We start from the raw sequence: 15,959 nt of genomic DNA on the forward strand, positions 1-15,959 counted from the left end.
AAAGAAAGAAATTTGTTTTTACAATAGCAGCTCCCAGGACACACCATTTTTTTTTTCATCTGTACTGCATCTAAACAGGAGCTTTTATTCAAATCTGGTTCCTTCCAGAGATCTGGAAGGAAAACTAGTTTAATGAAATATTACACAATGAAATGGCAAGTAACATGTATAATTATATTTCTCTTAACATTCTTATTTCATTCATAACTATTTTAGTTATCTCTCCCCGTGCTCTCTGACATGTGTTGTAAAAGAACACCAAATACGAATGTGTTTATGTCGATGTGTTCAACACTTCCTCCTACAATCAAAACACTAACGTGTTAAAATTCATCATACCAAGACCTCGTAACACACCCTAATTTCAACTCTAAACCCTGAGGTACTATTCTGAAAGTGGCTAACTCTGAAGTGTAGCGTCAGAGAGCCTAACTACATCATTCAACCTTTAACACATATTCACCATGATTTAGTCTTTTTACAGTCACACGAATAAAAAAAATTTTAACATTACTTTCACTTTTACCATATCACGGTATTTCTTAACATTTAAAATAACAGCTCACATTGTATGTAAGAACATATTAACATGCCGTTAATTTTACACATTTGAAAACATACATTAGTAGTATATTGTTAACTTCTATTCTTTTCAAAGCAAGTGCCAATTCTTTCTACATTGAAATACTACATTTTAAAAAGTCTTTCAGACTAAAACTTCTTTCTTGCCAGAATGTTTTAAATAAAATTTATACACTAACTTTTACAATATTTAAGTCAGTATACAACGCTATTATACATCAACTTTAGTTTTAAACGCGAGTAATTGAAAAACATAATACCAAAATCGGTAACAACTCATTTCTCGCCCTTTTTGGCGATAAAGGTAGACCTCGCATGAGGTAAAACTTCTTGAAATCTGCCTCTTGCAGTAAAAATGAAAGATTAACTTAAGTTTGTAAAGTAACATAAAATTTTACTTATCTTTGTGATATTCGGACATTCTTTTCTGGGCCCAGTCCTGAAAGGTAGTGCAGATTGTTGTTTGATTTATCCTCCTTCTTGTACGGGCTCGCCCTTCAGTGCCTTCCTCTAGATGCTTTCTTTTTTCTCCAGTTCGGTCACCCTTGAATACCTTCTTTTTCGCTTGTGCCTGTGGTCTTGGTCGTTTGATAGCAGCTGGTCTTGGCGGAACCGGGAAACTTCTTTCGTGTTCCTGCTTGGACCTCGTTGCTGGCCGTTCAAATTTTCCTTGTAATTTTTCCTCCGCCGCTGGTGGCCCTTCCGCAGTTCGGCGACATTTGCTGCGGAGAGTCCTGTCGGATGAGTAGATCTTCCGTTTGTAGTTCGGTCCGAGGTTCGAATCCCGCGAACGGGCTGGCTGCATGGGCGTTTTCGTGGTTTTCCCCATGTGTAACGTGTATACGAGCCAGTTTCCCTTAGAAAGTCCTCCACGAAGGCATCCCACCTCTTAGGCAGATAGCCCTCGAGGCTTTGCCATAAATACACACACACACAGATCTTCCGTTTTAGAGCCGGGTTATAGTTGCCGTCACTTCTCCTGGCTCTCTTTGCATACGTCATCCTTCTCCCTTCTTCATTCTGGGGGTGTTCTTGAGCTCTCTTTTCTGGACGGTGGAACGGCTTCTTTTTCTTGCTACCTTCAATTTTTCCGCGGGGAAACTTTCTTTTCACTTGCTCCTGCCTCTTAATGGCTTGCCCTTGTACTTGTCGTTTTTCCACCTCTGGAGCTTGTGCCTGCGGAGTCTGCCGTGCCGAATCCTGCAAAAGAGCTTTGAAAATTTTCATTTTATTACGATCATAGTAGGGTTTGATTTGATCAATGTTTGCGGAGCAGGTTTAACCATTTTAACACTACTACAGCGTGAGTTATTTTTTCTACGACATATGGTCCTTCAAATCGTGGAAAAAATTTGGCAGTTTTATCTTCTGGTGCTGAAGAAAGTGAATGCTTAATTTTTAAAACTTCATCCCCTACTTTATAAGTTACTCCCCGTCGTTTCAAGTCATAATATAGTTTTTGTTTTCTCTGTGCTACTTCAGTATTCTTCTTTGCTTCCTTAATCAGTTTTTCTATATCACCCATTTTAAATTCTGGGGCTCTTTGTTGCACATAAAATAATTTATCTAACGGCGTTATAATCTTTCTGCCTAAAAATAACTCAGCAGGAATTTTGCCCGTTGTATCATGTTTTGCGGTCCTAAGGGCGAAAGCAAATTCATTGACATAGTTATCTCAGCTTTTATGAAAATTTTTAACATAACTACGGATAATTTTCACTATATTTCTATTGACCCGTTCCGCTATATTTGATTGCGGCCGATACGGGAATATTTTTAAATGACGTATGCCGAGTTTTTGGCACATGTCTTCAAATATATTACTTACAAATTGAGGACCATTATCCGATATAACTTTTAGGGGCGCCGCATATTGTAAAATATATTTATTTAAAACAGAATCAGTAACTAATTTCGCGGAGGCTCGTTTTAAGGGAACAATTTCGGTCCACTTACTAAAATGATCAACCATAACAAGGAGATAGCGACTTTTATTTAATTGACTTTTTGGGAAATGGCCCAATAAATCGATGCCAATTATTTCATTTGGAAATTCGGATTTAATAATATTTAGAAACCCGGCCGGGCGGAAATTAATATAATTAACTGCTTGACATGTTGGGCAGGACTGGACATACGCCCTTGTTAACTTTTGCAGTTCAGGAAAATAGACTGGCTCGCGTACGCGTTGGATAGTTTTTCGAATACCAGCATGAGAAGCTAAAGGGCTGTCATGGAGCTCCTGCAGGATATTTAATCTAAGACTAGCTGGGATAACAGGTCGAAATTCGTTCTTGGAATTCGTAGTTTTTGTATAGAATAATAGACCATCTATTAGTTCGTAATGGGCCGCCCTATTTCTTATCGCCACAATATCTTGGTGGCTAAAATTTTCAGGATCCTTTAAATACTCATAAATGCTTCCAAACTTAGGATCCTTACCCAGTTCGGTTATTACAGTTTCTCGGGAATTTATTGTACATGCTGTGAGCATTGCCACCTTTACGGTATTCCCTTCTTCATCTATTTTAATTCTGGATAGGGCATCTGCTACGATATTTTCCTTTCCGGGGGTATGCTTGATTACCAGATTATATTCTTGTACTTGAGTGCCCATCTTATTAACCTTGGGGATAAGTTTTTCCCTGAGTACAATCTAGTTACCGCCGCATGATCAGAGTACACTGTTATTGGCGCCTTTCCAAAATAGACTCGGAACTTTTGCACTGCTAACAGAACTGCAAGTGCCTCTCTCTCGGTCGCGGAATAGTTTCTTTGTGTTTGATTTAAAGTTCGGCTAAAAAATGCCACGGGCTGCTGATTTTGCGAAAGTACCGCTCCTACCGCATAATCCGAAGCATCCGCTGAAATTTCTAAATTCTCATCCTTTTCAGGAAATTTCAACACAGGGGCTTGCGTTAATGCTTGTTTTAATTTTTCGAAAGCACTATTGGCTTCGGCCGTCCACGAGAATCTTGCCTTTTTCCTTTTTAATTTTAACAATGGTTCAGCAATAGCTGCAAAATCTTTTATAAAGGACCTATAATATGAACAAAGTCCTAGAAAAGAAGAGAGCTTCTTCGCCGTGTTTGGAGTCGGATACTTTTGTACAGCGATTATTTTTGATTCGTCTGTCTCTATTCCTTTCTGAGATATCTTGTAACCTAAATATTTTAATTCAGGGGCTGCAAATTTGCACTTTTCGACATTAACTTTTAGACCGGCCTCATTTAATAAAGAAAACACCTGTCTTAAATCCTGTACATGTTGGTCAAGATTATCACTAGTAATAATGATATCGTCTAAATAGATAAATGTGGACTTTCCAAGAACAGGTCTTAACACAATGTCCATACATCGCTGAAATGTTGCCGGCGCCCCTGAAAGGCCAAACGGCATAGGCAAAAATGCATAAGTGCCAGACTTGGTTATAAAAGCAGTCTTAGGCACGTCCTCAGGCCTAACCCCTATTTGAAAATAACCAGTCGTTAAGTCTAAAGTCGTCATATATTTGGTGGATGTTATGTTCCTTAGAATTTTTTCAATAATAGGTAACGGATATACCGGATATTTAGTTATGGAGTTTAATTTACGGTAGCCAATTGCGAATCTCCACTTTTTGGATGTGTCAAAGGATAGTCATTATTTTTCTTACATTAAACCACCGGTCTAGCATAACTACTTGAGATGGGCGTTATGATCTTTTTACGTAGCATATCGTTGATATGCCATTCTATAATTTTTTCCTTATTCTTATCATACCGGTATGCTTTGTGGCGAACTGGCATTGAATCTCCGGTGTCAATACTATGGTTAGTAACCTGAGTAAATCCTGGAATATCACTAAATAACGATGCAAATTCACTTACCACTTGTCGGATTCTTCCTTGCTCGTCATTAGGCAGGTGGTCAAGATTTAACATCGGCGGTTCAGCCTTTTCTGCACGAACTGGTTTCATCGTCAGCTTAAGGGACGCTTCATTAAAATCCAGCGTTGCTTGTGCCTCTGAAAGAAAATCTATTCCTAAGATTATATGTGCTTGCAGATTCTTTACTATAAAAAACATCACCTTTACTTGTTCGTCCTTGATACGGACATACAGCGGTACTTTACCTATACACTTACATTTTTCTCCTTGCGCCGCTAACACTGTCGTATTATCCGAATTATATATGCGGTATTTCCGAAAATACTTCCTAAAAAATTCTTCTGCCACACAGGAACACTGCGCGCCTGTATCCAGGAGTGCGGTGGCTGGGATATTATTCACCAACACTTCAATCTTCGGAAGAGTCAAATTTTTCACCATTACTGTATTTAACTTGAAAGAAGAGGGGTTTTGTTGGCCTTCGGATTTCCGCACCCTCCCGTCAGCAGAAATCCGTTTTAGTTTAACTTATTTTTCATTTCCGTGCTTTCCTTCTTCTTCCACTGGCCTTGAGACGTTTTCCTGGATTGCTATTGAACTGTCGACGTTCGCCGGCTGTTTTTGAATGCTCGGGTTTACTTGCCCACTGATTCGCTTTGCTTCCGTAGCCGTGTGCTTGAGTGTGCTGTAGTCTTGGCGCACCAAATTGGTTTCGCTGTTGATATTGGCGTCTTCTTTCAATGTCCGCCGTTCTTCTACTTTCAAACTGGATTGCTAGCTCAAATAACTTTTCCAGTGTAGTCGGATTTCTTAATTCAATAAAGTCTTGCACTTGGGGAAGTAACCTCGGCAAAATCACTTGATTTATCTCAGGATCCGGACGGTTTCCATACAAGAGTTTGAAGACGTGAATTTTTCCTAAAATAAAGCTTGAGAGATTTTCGATTCTTTGTTGATATATGCTGAAAAGTTCCGTTTCTAATTTCGCACGATCCCTTACGACAGGGAAGGCTTTTAGTAGGGCAGTCTTGAAATTCTCGTAAGTATAGGTGGGACTTCCTGCTGGACCCAAGAGACTTCTGCCTATACATTTGAACCAATTAAGCGCTTCGCCCCTCAAAGCGCTGGTAGCTAAGGTAACTTTTTGAAATTCGTGCACGGGGTAGAGCATGAAGTGGTCATCCAATTTTTCCAAAAAACTGGTTACCGGTGAGTTTTCATTAAATGTTGCTTCTGGTTTCATCGAAGCGCGCATGGTCTGGACGATGTAACCAAATCCTTCCAGGGCGGCAGCTGGCATTTCTGGATTCTGAGCCGCTTCTGCAGGCAGCACAGGTTTTTCTTGAAACTCGGCCATGGTTATTCTTCTTCGTTGGGCGCCACTATCAGGTTCAATGTTCCGTCTTACTTTCTTCGGGAACATGCAAGGACCTGACTCGGAACAGAGAGCTTACTAAAGCTATGTTCAATCACTGTGGGAAGTAGACAGGATACACAAGAAGGGTATACAAAACCCTTTATTTTTCTCTATTTACAATAACTTCCGTACTTCGGAATACACAGACCCGCTACTTGTGGTCTAACGTAAAAATATAAAAATAAAACTAAACTCTAATTTAACTTTAAAATAATAAACGTGGAAGATTGGCCTTATATTAACAGGAAGCCGTATGTAGTACAGAGAACTGTGAACACTACAATACGTTTAAAAATTATCAAGAGGATTAAAACCTCTGGCCTGGAAGGCAACCAGCAACTGAGTAAAACTTCTAAGGTAAGCGGCCTGCTTCGACTCACTGCTTCCTCTCTCCCGCTTGGCAAAAAGCCACAACTTAAATACTTGGCGTTCGCCAGTCAAACTTTGCATAAATACTTTAACGCTTTTAATTCTGGCCGGAAGTAGAAAATAAGAAGTGATAGTAAAGATTTAAAATAAAATAAACGTTAGTAAAACTTAAGATCCTTACAATGTCCTCAGGTGCTGAAAGCAGGTTTTTGTTTTTTAAGTCTAAGTAAAAATTGTATTTCCTTAAAAGGTCCAGCCTGAGTATGCATGGATCTGTAATATTCGCCACATATGCCGTATGACGGTAGGCGGCACTTCAAAACATGATGTTCACGTTTAACTTCCCAGGTATGGAGATTTCTTCGCCAGAAGCAGTCTGGATGTAACACAGGTTGGCGTCCAAATGAGTTTATCTTTAAACTGTTAACTCTTTCCGAATGATTAGCTCCTGAGTTAATGATCATCTTGCAAGGAACTCAATCAAAATATGCCCATTGATGGATAGTTCATTACTGCTGCCACTCAGGGCAGAAATCTTGAGCACTTTAAAGTAGTGTTTTCATTCTCTGGCAACCTCCGTTCCTCGATATGGTCATTAATTTGTTTTCTCCGTCGTTACTTGGAAATAGTCTTAATTTCCGTGCTCTAGGGTGTTCTGCAGTTCCTTTGCACGTGGCTTTCTGCTCCGCAGTTCCAACACTTTGGTTCTTGTCACTCCTATTCCGACCCATGGCATTTAATTGTCTGTTTAAATCGTATGCCTTATTTTCGGTGCTCTGGAGTGTTCTGCAGTTCCTTCGTAGGTGGCCTTCAACACCGCAGTTCCAGTAATTTAGGATCGGTTTCCTTTCACCAATATTATGTCTCAAGGCATTCACTGGTCTTTTCAAATTATCCGTTTTATTATCCATACCTTGGGGTGCTCTGCAATGCCGTCGTATGTGCGCTTCAGCACCACATTTCCATTACTTTAGAGCCACTTTGTTCTCACGCCTACTCCGTATTAAAGCATTGATTTTTCTGGATAAATCATCTAAATCATCCATCAATTGATACACTGGCTCGTGGACTCGCATAGTACTGGCTGGGTAGTGATCTCTACGAGTTGCTTGTTAGGCTGCCTCGAATTTCACGGCGTAGAACCGAGCGCTTTTTATGTCCTTCACAGCCGCCTTTCGCAGAGCGTTCTGTATTTTGGGATCCCGGATGCTATCGATAAAGTATTGCAGGGACTGGATTTCCCTCGATTCTCTCAGGCACTCTGTAAAGTCGAGGTGGGACAACTTTCTAACATCCGTAGCCAGCTGCTGGAGTGTTTCTGTGGGTTTCTGTTGAAGGATTTTAATTGTAGCCTGCTGTTGTCTTTTAAAAACTTCTCCCCAAAGCGCCGGACAGAGCTTCGAAATCTAGCCTTAGCTTTTCTGGAAGAGTCTGAAGGATATCAGCAGTGTCTGCTCTTAGAGAAGCGGCGATATGACAGATCTTCGCTTGGAAATCCCATCCATTCGCATCCGCAACTATAGAAAAATTGCATCTTATACACTTGCCAGGAGGTCTTCCCATCATACGTGGATAGCTTCAGAGACGGACTGGCAGGCATCGGTAAAAATTTAAAACCATCTGAATTGCTCCCTGCCGTCGCTATGAATTTCTTTTAAGTATCAACTTCTTTGGCAACCGTAGAAATCTTGTCATCAATATGTTGTTCGACTCAATGTTGGGCGGCAGAAACCTTTTCTTCAATTTCTCCAACTCTGTTTTCAACCGTGTCAATTCTGATATTTATAGCTTCAAATTTGTTTTCTTTTATGTATGTGATTTCTCTTTTAATTTCCTCTTGGCCCACTTTCATTTCTGCTTTAACAGGTTCCATCTTTTCTCGAACCGCTTTCATTTCCGCTTTAACGGATTCTTGGTCCAAATTCATCTCTTCTTGATTAGCAGCTATCTTTGTTTTGAGTGTTTTCATCTCCCCTTTAACGGATTCTTGGCTCAATTTCATCTCTTCTTGTTACGTTTTCATTTCTCCCTTAAACGAGGCAAAGGCTGATACCAAATGCCTTAGTTGTCCTTCCATCGCTCTTGTTATTGGCATTCAAATCCTACTTCTGAGACTAAAAAGTGTTGCATGCGTACGGGTTCGTTTGAATTGAAGGCACAAGTCCGATGAATAATGAACAAAATTTATTATTATCACAATAAATAAAACAAAATGCTTCACTTTCCTCAGATATTCGTACAGTATTACACAATATCAGCTAATATTCCATAAGCGGGGTAAGTTAGCGCCAAACTATTTTGGCCTACCTAGTCGACTTTCGCTTGGCCACAGTAATGTCAGAGGTGGTGGCCACTTTATTTTAGAAGCATTTGATAGGTGTCGCAACGTTACCTTCCATGAAGGGACGAACAATTACAGAGATGCCTTCTTCGGGATTCGAACACGGGCCGTTCGGTATCGCAGTAAGTTTATCTAACCACTAAACTGTCTGGGAGATTTCAATAGCTTACTTAGTTGCTAAAAAATATATAGATTAAATTTCAAAGATAAATACCGTATATTTTGTCGAATGTCTACAGTATCGATTGGAAGCGGAGATAACGCATTTGCGGTGGACGACATTTATTAAAAAAACAATGCAAAATCGTATTTCGAGAATAATAACCTTTTTGGTTTAAAAACATGCCTATGTTATTTGCTAGAACCTTTTAACGCTTACAATATTAGGGTAAAGCTGTACTTAATTCTGATCATAAAATTTTTTAATAAAATCGATAGTTTAGCTAATAGTTTATTTAGTTTTAAATTATATTTAGTTCCGAACTTAATGGTTGTAATTAAAATCGATAACCTGACTAATTAGCCAATGGTTAAAAACATGTCCATCAATCACATCTGCTGAGCATTGATTACCTATAAACAATTTGATTAATATTGCTTTGAACTGCACTGCATTTTATAAGATAATGAATAAAAGAATTGTTTTATCTTTTAATTACAAAATGATATTTATTTCGGTTCTAATTATTAATCTTTTAAGTTTATCTGAGGAATATATAACACTGCGTAAGAGGCAAATAAAAGACCGTTATACAGTTCGGGAAATGATAATTATTTTTTGTTATGTTTCTTATTTAGGAAATGACAAGAATTACATTTATAACTCAATAAAAAGATATATCAGATAAAAGTCATTAAGAAGAAAGTGTGTTTTCCTAATTTACGTTTTTGTACTTCTTTTCAATTCAGAACATATATCACAAATGTCAGATATGTAAACTCAAAATGCATACGTATCTCCAACTTTTGGAACATTTGCTCTATTGATTCTTTTCATTAATAATTAAGTCCACATATCTCTTTTTGACGTATTTCATAACGTTTAGTGTATTAAAAATGGCGGAGAACGAAACAAAAATTTGTTGTTAAGTTACAGAGTTTTCTCTACATAAATCAAGAGTTCATTTTTAAAGGTTAACAGTAACTTTTAAAAGTGAACTGCTTTATAAAGACTTATCAATTGCCGGAAATACATTTATCAAAAACCTCATGAAATTTTGCATGAAATCTAAAACAGCATTAAAAGCACGATAGACGAAATAACTACCCTGGCCAAATAAAAAATAATAATATTTGTAATTTTGTCTTTTGAAGAAAGTGCACCTAATGTTTCAAGGGTGTTGATAGATGACAGAGCGGTGAGTTATCAGAGACTCGGTAGTAGCAGAAGCAGAAAATTGAGGTGTATAAATGGAGAAGATTATTGTTTATGTACTTACCATCAACATTATACCCACCATTTCTCTGATTTCCCAATCGAAATGTCGAATGTGAAGATCTCTAGGTGCCGCTGGCTAACGTGAAAGGCTTTAAAAATATATTTTACTTGACAGATGTTTTCGTTTGTATTTTCGCTTTTCTGTTATTCGGTTATTCATGGAAAAGGAAACATATTACAACACTGGAAGTGCATGGTTTTTTTTTACAATTTAAGTCCTGCGTTCTTCTTCGGTTCTTGCTGTATAAATTATTCGGAAAGTAAGGTCCAATTTCTTATAAAAAGTAAGCCACCACAGATAATTTCAGAATCTTTTTAAATTCAATTCCTTACATGTTTCTCTATTTTCTACAAAGTTTCCACATTTGTTAAACATTTGTATAAATACTTATATTTTGGATACTTTATATTTTTATATTTTATTTTATCGCATATAAATGATAAAAAATTGTTTCAATTTTCTAAATGTTTGAAAAAAATGAAAACTCTTCTGTTACATCGAAAAAGACAGTAATATCGTTCCTTTACTAAAGCGAACTTTCGTAGAAGTAGGAGATCAACGATACGTTGTAGTGATATTTAAAAAGCACAAATTACGGTGCTAATAATTTACTGCATCGGCTTTATATAGAGGACCGTTGTGAACAAAATATCTGTAAATTTGCTAAATTCAAATATTATTAATGCTAAGCAGACTGTATCGAACTCGTATAATAAGCAGTGAACTCAAGAGATGCTTTTCATCAGATAACTTCTTAAGGGTGCTTCAGCATCTGATTTTATGTGTCATTTGGCTTATTATAACATAAGATTTGATTTCAGATTTTGCTTTCTCTTAAATTTGTTTCTATTCTTTCTGCCATTTAAAAGCTTCATGTAGAAATAAAATATAAGAAAGTACACTATAATATAATACGCAGGTAAAGAAACATTTAGCATATAATCAAATAAGATTCAAAATCGAAGGAACCATATCAGTTACTTAAAGGTTTCCTTCTATTTAAAAAAAAATAGAGATATTTCTGGGCATTTTTAGTCATGGCAATATTTCACACCGTTAGGTGAGTATAATTTAAAAAAAAAGAAAATTAAATGTATATCTGTAAGAGTAAGGAAAATTTCGTAAATATCCATTAAAGAAAGAACTTTGTAATCCTTATGAATACAGAAGAAAATGGTAGAAATTGGTTTGAAGAAAAAAGTTATTTTGGAAAGAAGTTTGATTAGGTCAGAAATAGAAAAATAAACCCGAAAAGGTTCGTGTAATGCTATTAAAAAAGTTAAATTTTATTTTGTCTGTTCTTTAATAAAAATTAACGTTTCACTTACGGCTCGAATTAGAAAATGACTCAGAAAACCCTGCAAATGTGAAACTACACAAATAAAAATAATAGTACTCATAGTATTGGAAAGAGGGTCAGTTTGAACACCTAGCAAGCACCGGACCACATATTAGTACTCATATCATATCGTATGTTACACCATTGTTTCAATGCAATGATGGAATAATGTGAAACGGAATCATTACATTGATATTAAAGAATACCTGCCACATTAAGAACAGAAATAAGATATTTTCTGTTTTTTCCTTTAGTAGCAAACATGTAAATAGAGAAACATGTAATGAATTAAATTTAATAGAGAAATATGTATATAAGAAAATAAAGAAACATATGAGGAATTAAATTAAAAATGTTTCTGAAAAATATTTGTGGTGGCTTACTTTTTATAAGAAATCGGACCTTACTTTCCGAATAACTTATACAATAAAATCCAAAGAAGAAGGCATGACTTAAATTATAAAAAAAAAAAAAAAAAAAAAAAAAACACGCACTAGTATGGTTGTTATTATATACATTGTTACAATTTACAAAAACGTCTGATATAGATACCCCATGACTTCCTTGTACGACTATTTAATTATACGTATTATTTGCTGCATTTCATTTAAATTTCCTAAATTTCCTTTATCGAATTTCTTTAAAGACAATATAAATACAAAAATACATAAACCTCAAACACTTCTTCATAAAAAAAACACCTATAACACTGAGTACATTTGAAAATAGTTAAAAATTAATTTTTTCAATTAAAATTAGAGTTTCTTCGGCAAAACAAGTAAATCGTCCAATGGGTAGAAAAAAAAACTTCGGTGCAACAAACTTTAGTTAACTTGGCCCCACTGGGAACACAGATACTCAAGATTGTGCGCAATTGGCTTAACTCACCACAATAAGAGATTCATATGTAAACAAAAGCTACCTCGTTAGGCTTACCTCCACTTACACGAATAAATTATTGATAATTCTACAAACATTGCATGTAGATTAACTAAAGGCATAAAAAACGTAACTTGAATATAAGAACAACATAATTTAATCACCTTTAAAACCAAAAATGCAGGGATAAAAAACAGAGCTAACAGACCCGGCTAAGGTTGGGTATGTAGTATACATACACACACACACACACACACACATATATATATAATAAAAAAGCGTCTCTGCTCTAGCTTCAATCGTCTATCATCTAAATCGTTAATTCTTCTAATTTGCTTGGCGCCTTCGGAGCTCGTAGTAGTAGAGAGAATGACGTCACATCATCTGGATTTCTTCATGGCTCCAAGCGATCGGCACTATATGTATATAGGTAGATAGATAGGCTGACAGAGAGATTGATAGATAGATATGTAAATTTTATATGGATGACTGCAATAAAAAAGAGAAGTGCTTAAGTCCCAAATAAAAAATTTCAACTTTCTATGGCTAATCTTTTATGAGTAATGTGAGATATATACATACGTACGTACGTACAAATGAGTAACAACAAAATCCCTTCTGAGCCCATTTTAAATCAGTTTTGGGAAAAAGAGTATTTTATTCTGTCCATACGTACAGATGCTATGCAAAATACTTATTCAACTGGATTCAATAGCAGGTCAAACGGATATTTTCGTTGAAATATGATACTCGAAATTTTTCAAAATTAGAGTACTACATTTAGTTCATATAAGCTGGCACAACTGCGAAAATACAAAACGCTCTTCCGAATTCTCGCAAATGATAATATATGCAAGTTTTGATTTGTGTCATTAACTCATGTTATATTAATATAATTATGTTAGGCGAGTTGGGTTTATAGATTTAACTTTCTTACGCTATCAGAATGCAACATGGTCAACTTTTCTTTCCAATCTAAATTTAATTTTAATAATCATAACTAAAAATATGAATAAAAGTCCTCACAAACGAAGCACTGTGTTAAAACCTACACGTATAATGATAGAACACTAAAGAAAAGCCCTTTTTTGCTCTTTTCGCTTTCGTATAGTTCTATGTACACATTTCACAAGCCAAATTTCAACTATTGAGTTACTAACGTTATTCATCCGCACCCAAATCGCTGGTAGAAAATCCTTCTACTCGCGATTATCACTCAGACTCGAGTTATCTAGTTGACACGAAGTAATTCCAGTTAATCTATAATGTAAAATAAGTCCGGACTTAAGCATTCCCATTCCGTGCAGACAGAAATCAGATGGATGGAATTACTAAGGCTGATAATCAGGCCGAAAGATGTGAATTTGGTAAGGCAAGCAAAATTTGTTGAGCAATATGCTTGTTGGGAGACAGAAAAAATCAACATGTAAGTAAAACAGATAGAAGAAATATGTGCAAATTAATATATAATATGAAATACAACCAGAATAAAATCAATTCAATGTAAAAAGAGAAAAGACAAGGAAACAATAAATTCTTAGCTAACTCTAAAAGAACTTGCATAAATTCATCACTTTCATTTGAATTCTGAGAACTTTGTTTGTGATCATCCGCGAATGATGTAACATCCGAGTGCTGCCATCCATGGTCATTAGTCTTAGCAAATCTCCATGAAATTAATGGTAATCTTCAACGAAATATCTCTATAATATGTGGTTACTATTAAACCGTAACTACAAAGTGGTGGGAAAAGTCCTATTTTGTTTTGATAATAATTCATCTTATAGGCAGATTACTAAATGAATTAATATATATGTAATTATTACTGGTTAGAAATTATATTATCAATTTATTTAATTAAAACAAATCACCTTCATTTTGTTAAATGTACTAGTTGTCATGAAAAAAAAATTGCCATTTTTAAGCTCAAATGTACAGTTAAGCACAAAAAATCACAGTATATCAAAAAAAAAAAAAAAAAAAAAGAAAAAAGAAAAAAAAAAGAAAAAAGAAAAGGGAATAAATTTCATAGTAATTCTGACGTTTTATTTACAGCTTTCTGATTTAAAATCGATCTTATTTTATCGAAAAGTATTAATTTTAATTGTTGTTTTAAGTTAAGAAATGTTTTATGAAAGAATTTTACATTTGTTTGAGCCAATAGCTATTTAAAGAAATTAATAATTCGGATTCTAAAATGATTACTGAAGTATCAAGCTACATGATGGAAATAATAAAATACACAGCTCTGCAAAATGCAAAATTACGTTAATTTGAATTTATTATTTATCTCAGGAATTTGTTTCATCATAATTTGTACTTGACTAAAACTTTCATCAAATTAAAATGGAAATTATCCTTTTATCTGCACTAACCTTTATTATTGTCTATATACTCGTACAATGTGATTTAAATTGTTATAAAAATTGCATTTTAGTTTTAGAATTCTATTAAATTTTTTCCCTCTTTCTATATTCTAATAAGAATTTTTTTTAACAGGATGGTGCAATTGAATTTGAAGAATTCATTCGAGCTCTCTCGGTGACGTCACGAGGAAGCCTCGAAGAAAAGCTCGTGTGTGAGTGGCATTTGAACTCTTTAAAATTAGAGGATTTACGTCTCTTTTTATGACTGCTGTCAAAAGAAAAACCTACTGCTATATGCTTCCATTGCATTTTATTAAGTATTTTCCCATTTTATTGCAGGAATTTTATATCATATATTTCAGGGTTTATAAGTAAAATGCTTAAGGTTTTCAGAATAAAAATGATTTTTAATTCATAATGTTCATTTTAAGTTAATAACTAGATCAGCGGTTCTCAACCTTTCGTCTAACGCGTACCATCTAAACAAAAATTTAAAAAAAAATAGTATCACTACATTTTACAATGATTATTTTTCAATTTGTCAAATATTAAAATATATATATATACATATATTGCCATTTGCACAACCTGTTGGCTATCTGTATTAAATACGCACGCATAAAAAATATTCGATTAAAAATTGGTTACCATTTTAATTATGAAAATTTAAGTTATAATAATTTAATTTTAAAATTTAGTGCGGAATTTGGGCCTGTTTAAGAGAGACCAAATGTTTTTTGTCTGGTTTTATTTCACTTAGTTTTAACCGTAAATTAGGATCCACTTTAAACTTTGTTCTGTATTTAATCCTTGTTCGTACAAATAGGTTTTGCAAAAAGGCAATAAAATTTTAACATCTTTATTTGAAATTCCTTTAAATTATTTTTTTCGGTTCAGCCAAAAGTTAACCAGTTTTCTTCACGAGATTTTGGAATTTAATAGTTAAAAATACTTTATTTCCTTGCGTACCACCTATTTTTCTCTTGCGTACCACCAGTTGAGAATCCCTGAACTAGATAGTTATTTCCACTTTTATTACTCCCTACTTCTTCTAACGGTGATGTTTTGAGCATTTTTCTATGTAAACATATTGAAATACCGATTTTCATGTTTCCAATGATTTTGTTTCTTGGACCGAATAGGAAGTTGTACTTTATTTTTGGTGTCCGCCGAAAACATCGCGGCAAAAGCATCGCGGGCGAAAACGTCGTGGAAAAAACAACGCAAGGACAAAACGTCGTGAAACGAAACATCGCAAAGAGAAAATATCGCAGTTCTAAAACATCGTGGTACAAAATACCGTCGTCGAAAATAAAGCGGTTCAAAAACTTCGCAGTTTAAAAACATCGTCCTCAGAA

General features: G+C 35.2%; 1 protein-coding gene across 1 annotated transcript in view; it reads left to right on the forward strand.

The window, feature by feature from the left end:
- LOC118182922 (frequenin-2-like) overlaps positions 1-15,959 on the forward strand; it is a 534,041-nt gene that overhangs the window by 485,439 nt on the left and 32,643 nt on the right. Inside the window, exon 5 of the mRNA XM_035352310.2 lies at positions 14,735-14,813. Within this exon, the coding sequence (XP_035208201.1) occupies positions 14,735-14,813 (79 nt within the window). The remainder of the gene's footprint in view (positions 1-14,734; positions 14,814-15,959) is intronic.

The sequence above is a fragment of the Stegodyphus dumicola genome, chromosome 1, assembly GCF_044657685.1.
Source record: "Stegodyphus dumicola isolate Sdum_Otavi_A_Nest chromosome 1, ASM4465768v1".
NCBI lineage: Eukaryota > Metazoa > Arthropoda > Arachnida > Araneae > Eresidae > Stegodyphus > Stegodyphus dumicola.